This window comes from Salmo trutta, chromosome 38 (assembly GCF_901001165.1).
Source record: "Salmo trutta chromosome 38, fSalTru1.1, whole genome shotgun sequence".
Taxonomy (NCBI): Eukaryota; Metazoa; Chordata; class Actinopteri; order Salmoniformes; family Salmonidae; genus Salmo; species Salmo trutta.
In genome coordinates, this window is record NC_042994.1 from 6,017,835 (window position 1) to 6,027,357 (window position 9,523).

Here is a 9,523-nt window from a genome sequence, read left to right on the forward strand (position 1 = left end):
CAAAGTAGCCAACATTTGCCTTGATGACAACTTTGCACACTCTTGGCATTCTCTCAACCAGCTTCATGAGGTAGTCACCTGGAATGCTGAAACTGGCTATCATGAGGACCGCCACAGGAAAGAAAGACCCAGAGTTACCTCTGCTGCAAAGGATAAATTCATTAGAGTTAACTGCACCTCCGATTGCATCCCAAATAAATGTTTCACTGAGTTCAAGTAACAGACACATCTCAACGTCAACTGTTCATAGGAGACTGTGTGAATCAGGCCTTCATGGTCGATTTGCTGCAAAGAAACCAACACTAAAGGACACCTTTAATTAGAAGAGACTTGCTTGGGCCAAGAAACATGAGCAATGGACATTAGACTGGTGGAAATCTGTCCTTTGGTCTGATGAGTCCAAATTTGAGATTTTTGGTTCCAACCGCCATGTATTCGTGAGATGCTGAGTGGTTGAATGGATGATCTACGCATCTGTGGTTCCCACCATGAAACATGGAGGAGGAGGTGTGATGGTGTGGGTGTGCTTTGCTGGTGACACTGTCAGTGATTTATTTAGAATTCAAGGCACACAACCAGCATGGATACCACAGCATTCTGCAGCGATACACCATCCCATTGGGTTTATGCTTAGTGAGACTATCATTTGTTTTTCAACAAGACAATGACCCAAAACACACCTCACAGGCTGTGTAAGGGCTATTTGACCAAGAAGGAGGAGAGTGATGGAGTGCTGCATCAGATGGCCTGGCCTCCACAATCACCCGACCTAAACCCAATTAAGATGGTTTGGGATGAGTTGGACCGCAGAGTGAAGGAAAAGCAGCCTACAAGTGCTCAGTACATGTGTGAACTCCATCAAGACTGTTGGAAAAGCACTCCTCATGAAGCTGGTTGAGATAATGCCAAGAGTGTGCAAAGCTGTAATCAAGGCAAAGGGTGGCTACTTTGAAGAATATAAAATATTAAAGGTATTATGATTTGTTTAACACTTTTTTGGTTACTACATGATTCCATACGTGTTATTTCATAGTTTTGATGTCTTCACTACTATTCTATGTAGAAAATAGTCAAAATAAAGAAAAACTTTTGAATGTGTACTGTAGGTTTGTCCAAACTTTTGACGTGTACTGTAGATGTTTTTATTTTCTAACCCGTAAAACCTGATCAAAATACTGTTCGGCCCCAGTGTAAAATTCATGAGGATCTACAATAGGGCGTTTGGCCAAGACCACCAAGTGGCCAAGCACAAGCTCCATTGGAGGTCAACAAAGCTCTTTGTGGACTTTGATGCCACCTATAACATTAAAAACATGAATCCCTTCAACGGCTGCATGGAGGTATATTTGAACCTCTACCCGGAGGTGAAGCCTTTGGAGGAGGAAGATCTTCAAGAGGTGGAGCCTCTGGGGAAGGAGTCTCTGTAGGTGAAGGCTCTGGAGGTGGAGAAGGAGGTGGTGAAGAAGGTAGTGGAGAAGGTAGTTGATGTGGAGGAGGTCGAGAAGTAGGTGGAGAAGGAGGTGGACATGGAAATGGATGTAGATGAGGTTGAGAAGTAGATGGAGAAAGAGGTGGAGGGGGAGAAGCAGGTGGAGAAGGATGTGGAGGAGGTTGAGAAGCAGGTGGAGGTGGAGGTTGAGAAAGAGAAGCAGGTGGAGAAGGATGTGGAGGAGGTTGGGAAGTAGGTGGAGAAGGACGTGGAGGTTGAGAAGCAAGTGGTGAAGAAATAACAACCACCTAGCTACAATTCTTAAAATATTGAATCCAAAAGAAAATGATATTTCTGAGTGATTATCATCATTTACTATGGATGTCTGGTGTGTTCAAAATATATATGTGTTGTTTAGTTCTTTTTAACACTGATCTTTTCTTTCTGTCTGTCTGTCTGTCCACCCCAAGACCAAGAAGAAAACAAAGTGCATCAGGTTTTTCAGGTGAGTTTGGACATTTCGGACCAGCTCTTCCAACCTTCCCAAGGATGACTGAGCCCCACCTGAGCTGCCTGCATCTCACACACACACACACACACACACAGCAAAACATTAGATATATTTCCATAAAGCAATACTTGCAAAGAAAAAAAATTGAATTGCTTGGAAAATATGAACATTGTGTCCTTGAGCTTTTTTACATTAATATAATCTGATTATTATTACAATTCCTGTGTACCAATACGGTACATTGAACTCATGATAATGATGATGCCATAATATAAACAGTATTTGTAAAAAGTGGCCATAGGCCATTCATAACAAACTGAAGTGTAGCTCCTTTCTAACACAAGGTTTTTCCCAAGTAACACTCCTCAGTTACGTAAAGTGAAATATTGTAAAAAAGAGTGACAGAGTCTTTATCTGTGAATGGAGCAGTCAGCAGGGACAGGCAGTAGTCAGCAGCACCATTATCTGTTGTCAAACAGGGGCCTCTCTTGGCCCCCATGCACACTGATAAACACAGCCTAGCACATAATCACCTACTAGACACACAGGTCTTCTCAGAACCACATGTCCCAGAGGCGTGTGTACTGCTCAATGTGTGTGTAGCAGTTTTAGTAGTGGGGGAGGGGAGTTTGAGTTGGATCATGAAGCTGAAAGAAGAGGCGAATGCCAGTATGGTATTCTGCTTGCACTGTACGCCATAACATGTCAGAGAAACAACAATTCTAATACACTTGAAATTACATTTTCAGTTGTTTTGTGCAAAACATTCATTAGCTAGAATGACATCTGTTTATTGTTCTTTTTCAATTCTCTTTCTCTTTGGAATTGTTTTGCTGGCTATAGATTTCTGCTCAGGATCCAAAAACAGGGAGGGGTAGCGAGGGGGGAGATAGCTTAACTGTTCATTCACTCTTTCTCCTGGTTAAGAGGAGAGGACTGGAGTAAGAAAAGGAGTAGGTGTAGAACACACACACACACACACACACACACACACACTTCCATCCCACCCCCAACAGTCATCAGAAGATACATGAACAGAGAAGATTTGAAGTCACGTTCACAACTGAGAGAGAAAGAGGGGGGGTATGGTAGTCGGGTAGAACGGAGAGACGACAACTGTAAAAAGAAAATAGGCTACTTGGCATGTGGAATTGGATAAGAGACAGGTGTAACTGTTTTCAGGATGACTGGTTACTTATAATTTGCAATAGTCTAACCATTGTGAGATGGTCATGTAAAAGAAAATACAAACCTCACATTACTGTCACCACTGTAACCTGTGTAAAGTTGACGTCTAACTCGAACTGATCAGATGGCTGGGACACAAGGTGCTGTGCTACCATCCTTCAGCTCCTTCTCAAACTTTGTTCACTCCAATGACAATATGAAGGTACGTATTCCACCTGTTACTTTTATTTGGTTTCTACATTTTGCTGAAACAATAAAAAGGGTTGTCACTTGTATAACTTTGTTTTAAGAGGGTGAGTCTTGGGGCTAGTGTCTAAATGCCATCAACTTTTCTTTGAACAACATGTTTTGACTCGCAACTCCCTGTGAGCACAGCCTCATCCCCAACAAAGCCAATACATTTAATACTATACGTTTATTTTGATTTAAGATCTGTTCAAATATCAAATAGATTTTATTTAAAAAGTTATTACAAAACTATGATTTAATTATAAAATTGTTATTTTAATTTGTTAGTGGGTGTTGTTTGGTTATTTACAAATGTATGTGAAGTTAGTAAGAGAGGCTCGATATGAACTGATGTTTTTGTACTGTCACACAAGGTGTGGAAATTTGAGGATGGCGCTCTCAGTCTGGACTCTCAAACCAAGAGGACGTCACCTGGCAACACCAGTGACCAGCAGCCAGTTCTTCCTCACCTGGACGATGAAAGTGAAACCTCATGGGACATGGAGTTCTTGTTGTCTGACTGGAGCAGCCCATCACCTGAGCTGAACCCCTCTCTGGACTACAACACTCAGCGTCTTCCTCAACCGGACCAAACTGGAATCTACCATGATGGAGGAGGGGTGTTGACAGACCAAATAAGTCCAGACAGGCTTCATATGGGCAGCAGTAGCCTGATGGTTGAGCTGCTCACCCCCTTAGAGACCATTGGTTCAGGCATACCAGAACTTCACAACCAACAGGTTCGGTCATCATCATCATTATCATCATTCCCCATTCAACCAAACGTGGACCAGTATGGTTTCAACCCCGGAAGTAACCAGGAGAGACATGGCAGAGATAGAGCCACTGCTGTCCTCACTAAGGCCAAATCATGGGACTTTGGAATGGGACACTACTACCCCAAACAACACACTTCCATGATGACGTTTCAAGATGGCAGATTCCTCCAAGCACCTGTCTCCATGACAACCTCTATGACCTCTGAATCTCGAACCTACCACTACAGCTTCCTCCAAAACTACCCCCACCACCTGGGTCTGTACCGCAACCAGAGAGACTACAACCTCCACGGCCACCACCACCAACAAGCCTCCTCCAACCACTTCCCCTACTCCCAGCACCAGCAGCCCCACCTAGTTATCACCTCCTCAGGGGTTCCCCCTGGAGGCTTGGAGGGGAAGAACGGCCGCAGGACTGTGGTGAAGAAGAGAGCTGCTACACACAGCTGTGAATACTCAGGTTGTAGTAAGACCTATACCAAGAGCTCCCACCTCAAGTCTCACCTCCGCACGCACACAGGTAAGAATACGTAAGAATACGTAAGAATACATAAATTAGAATACATTACAGGTAAGAATACATAAATTAGAATACATTACACAGGTAAGAATATATAAATTAGAATACATTACACAGGTAAGAATACAGCGATTAGAAAACATTACAAAGGTAAGCATTCAGAGATTAGAACACATTACACAGGTAAGAATACAGAGATTAGAATACATTACACAGGTAAGAATACAGAGATTAGAACACATTACACAGGTAAGAATACAGAGATTAGAATACATTACACAGGTAAGAATACAGAGATTAGAACACATTACACAGGTAAGAATACAGAGATTAGAATACATTACACAGGTAAGCATTCAGAGATTAGAACACATTACACAGGTAAGAATACAGAGATTAGAATACATTGCACAGGTAAGAATACAGAGATTAGAATACATTACACAGATATTGAGGCAGTAATGCATATTGTAGGGATTAGAATACATTACGGCTAATAGGCAGAACTGCATGATGGACAACTTCATACGGATGAATAATGATTCATAGCTTTTAGTAGAATTGGCTATTGAATAGAAAACGTCAACCTGATCCTTGGGACGTCCCAACTCTGACGTCAGCCCATTGAAGTTGTTAAAACAGTTAAGGAAAGGGTTAGGGTTAGGTAAGGGTTAAGGTTGGGTTAGGGTTAGGTTAAGGATAGGGGTTAGGGGTTAGTGTAGGGGTTAGGGTATGGACGTCCCAAGGATCTTTGATTGCATTAACCCTATTGAATAGGATACAACTTACACTATGAATTATCAACACATTGTATCAACAAATGCAGAGGGACTACAATTGCTACGGAGTGTTTAAAACAAGTCACTTATGAGCCAACTGATTTTGACACTGGTTGCTTTTGTGTGCTATTGATTCCATAGGGGAGAAACCATACCACTGTACGTGGGAGGGCTGTGGGTGGAAGTTTGCCCGTTCGGACGAGTTGACCCGTCACTACCGTAAACACACGGGTCAGAAACCCTACGCGTGTCTGCAGTGTCAGAGGGCCTTCTCCCGCTCAGACCACCTGGCCCTGCACATGAAGAGACACACATGATGAGAGGAGTGGAGGATGGGTATGACTGGGGCTGTGTGAGATCCTACACACTAATATGTGTGTACCTGTATATACACACTCTCCACTGTCATTCTGGTTCTCATCCTCTCTCTCTCTCTCTCCCTCTCTCTCTCTCTCTCTCTTATTGTCTACATCTCTCTTTCTCTCTCTCGCACACTAATCTAATCAACACACGCGGTGCACACGCAGCTACTGGGCAGAGTAGTGTTATCATGGATGAAGAGGAGACGTGACTACTCAAAGATATACAGTGGACACACACACGTTGTCCACACACTATAAACAGCTAAAGTAGCGAAGAGACTTACAGTTACAGACTGACAACACTAAAAATAAACATTTACATTTTAGTTATTTAGGAGATGCTCTTATCCAGAGCAACTTCCAGTAAGAGTTAGGTGGGAAAACCACATATCTCAGGCATAGTAACTACTCTTTTCCTCAATAAAGTAGTTATCAGCAAAGTCAGAGCTAGAAATGCGGGGGTGGAGTCAAGAGCAAGTGTTGGTTCAGGACTTTGGGATTTCTTTAATGTTCTTGGAGGGGGGGGGGGCTCGAGGTGATGAGGGGGATTATTTATAGTTCTCTTTGAAGAGGTAGGGTTTCAGATGTTTTCTGAAGATGGGCAGGACTTTGATGTCCTAGCTTCAGGGGAAGATGGTTCCACCATTGGGGTGCCAGGACAGAGAAGAGCTTTGACTACTGAGCGGGAGCTGCCCTTCCGTAGGGGTGGGAGGGCCAAGAGACCAGAGGTGGCAGAACGGAGTGGTCGGGTTGGGGTGTAGGGTTTGAGCATAGCCTGAAGGTAGGGAGGGGCAGTTCCTCTTGCTGCTCTTGTAGTGGAGACGTCCAGCGGAATGTAGTCTGGAAACTAGGTTAGAACATTAGCACCCAAAATGTACACAAAGTTCAAAGGTCAATACAGGCTGTGTCACTGGGGAGTGTCATTCTGGCTGAAACATTGTACAAGGAACTTCATACAAATATGGCTTGTTTCCAATATCCAACATTATATTTATGGATCTTAATATTTCCTGTAAATTATCTAAAGATGTTTTTTTTTTATTAAGGCTAAGATGTTTCTTGAATTAAGGTTAAAATGTGGTTAAGATATCAACTTTTCATTTGGTAAAAGTTACTAGCGTCTTAATTTCATGGAGACAGATCACCTCAACTGAACCACATTGAAAATACACCAAGCAGAACAATGTTGTACAATTTCCAATTGAATAAATGTATTTATTTGCAAGGCTTTTCATATTAATATAATTCATAACGTCATACTTTTAATATCACTTTTCTCAAAAGTTTTATTTGTATAATTTGCTAATTTTAATACATTTATTTGACTCTGCATGATTGAGTTTGTTTCTAATTTCTAAGTTATCTGCAGTAAAATGTAAGTTAATTCAATAAATGTGTACACTTACGAGTAAAGCGCAAATGTATAATTTAACCACTAGGTGTCTCTGTTCTACAGGGATATTATGAAGTGATATTTTTTAAACTTTTTAGTATTTTAACAGATACTCTTATCCAGAGCAACTTAGTTAATGCGTTCATCTTAAGGTAGGTAAGACAACCAAATATCACAGTCATAGTAAGTCAATCTGTTCCACAATATCAGCAAAGTCAGTGATAGTAACAAAAGATAAGTGCAAATGTTAGCGCAAGAACGTATACACTGAGTGGACAAAACATTAGGAACACCTACCTAATGTTGAGTTGCACCCGCGTTTGCCCTCAGAACAGCCTCAATTCGTCGGGGCATGGACTCTACAAGGTGTTGAAAACGTTTCACAGTGAAACGGCCCAAGTTGACTCCGATGCTTCCCACAGTTGTGCCCAGTAAGCTGGATGCCCTTTGTGTGTTGAACCATTTTAACACACACACACATGAAAAAAATGTATTTTTTTTTTATTATTTAAGTATTTTTACGAGCCCTTAACCAACAATGCAGTTCAAGAAATAGAGTTAAGAAAATATTTACTAAATAAACTAAAGTACATTTTTTTTATAAAAGTAACACAATAAAATAACAGGCTAGTCATGGTAATTTGTACATGTAGGTAGGGGTAAAGTGATTATGCATAGATAATAAACAGCCAGTAGCAGCAGTGTAAAAACAAAAGGGGGGGGGGGGGGGGGTCAATGTTAATAGTCCAGGTGGCCATTTGATCAATTGTTCAGCAGTCTTATGGCTTGGGGGTAGAAGCTGTTGAGGAGCCTTTTGGACCTAGACTTGGCGCTCCGCTTGCCGTGCGGTAGCAGAGAGAACAGTTCATGACTTTAGTGACTGATGTCTTTGAACATTTGTGGCACCTTCCTCTGACACTGTTTAGTAATAGGTCCTGGATGCCAGGAAGCTTAGCCCCGGTGATGTACTGGGCTGTATGCACTACCCTCTGTAGCGCCTTACGGTCTGATGCCGAGCAGTTGCCATACCAGGCGGTGATGCAACCGGTCAGGATGCTCTCGATGTTGCAGCTGTAGAACTTTTTGAGGATCTGGGGATCCATGCCAAATCTTTTCAGTCTCCTGAGGGGGAAAAGGTGTTGTCGTGCCCTCTTCATGACTGTCTTGGTGTGTTTGGACTGTTAGTTTCTAAATATCAGAGTAAGAACTCGACGGACACTATGAAAGCTTAAACCAAGTTTATTCACCCCAAAGGATCGAACACCTGGACAATGCATCTCTGTTGCTAGTCAAAACCTTAGTTTTGACTAGTGTCTGTTCTTCCTCACGTCATCTGACCTGATCTCTGCCCCAAAGTGCTCCCTGCTCCCCAACTCACGGCTGTCATGTTGACTCGTACCAGACTGTGTCTCTTTTCCTCCCATAGGATCCCTGATGGCTAACAATAACATATCCTGACATAATGTAAATGTTATACATTACCCTCTCTCTGTCAGTGACATGAATAAGTATATTTCATATTCTCAGAACCCAACAAAACCATGATAGCTTGTTGGTGATGTGGACACCAAGGAACGTGAAACTCTCGACTCGCTCCACTACAGCCCCATCGATGTGAATGGGGGTGTGTTCGGCCCTCCCTTTCCTGTAGTCCATGATCAGCTCCTTTGTCTTGCTCACATTGAGGGAGAGGTTGTTGTCCTGGCACCACACTACCAGGTCTCTGACCTCCTCCCTATAGGCTGTCTCATCATTGTCGGTGATCAGGCCTACCACTGTTGTGTGGTCAGCAAACTTAATGATGGTGTTGGAGTCGTGCTTGGCCACGAAGTCGTGAGTGAACTGGGAGTACAGGAGGGGACTAAGCACGCACTCCTGAGGGGCCCCCGTGTTGAGGATCAGCGTGGCAGGTATGCTGTTGGCTACCCTTACCACCTGGGGGCGGCCCGTCAGGAAGTCCAGGATCCAGTTGCAGAGGGAGGTGTTTAGTCCCAGGGTCCTTAGCTTAGTGATGAACTTTGTGGGCACTATGGTGTTGAACACTGAGCTGTAGTCAATGAACAGCATTCTCACATACAGTTGAAGTCGGAAGTTTACATACACCTTAGCCAAATACATTTAAACTCTGTTTTTCACAATTCCTGACATTTAATCCAAGTAAAAATTCCCTGTCTTAGGTCAGTTAGCATAACTAGTTTATTTTAAGAATGTGAAATGTCAGAATAATAGTAGAGAGAATGATTTATTACAGCTTTTATTTCTTTCATCACATTCCCAGTGGGTAAGAAGTTTACATACACTCAATTAGTATTTGGTAGCATTGCCTTTAAATTG

At 42.5% G+C, this 9,523-nt stretch overlaps 1 protein-coding gene across 1 annotated transcript; it reads left to right on the forward strand.

Moving 5' to 3' along the window:
* The first annotated feature begins 2,924 nt into the window (after positions 1–2,924).
* Positions 2,925–7,228, forward strand: LOC115178431 (Krueppel-like factor 1). Its single transcript, XM_029739617.1, has 3 exons — positions 2,925–3,330; positions 3,731–4,655; positions 5,576–7,228. Exons 1-3 carry the CDS (start codon positions 3,253–3,255, stop codon positions 5,749–5,751), a joined length of 1,179 nt encoding a protein of 392 aa, XP_029595477.1. The 5' UTR covers positions 2,925–3,252; the 3' UTR covers positions 5,752–7,228.
* Positions 7,229–9,523: the final 2,295 nt, after the last annotated feature.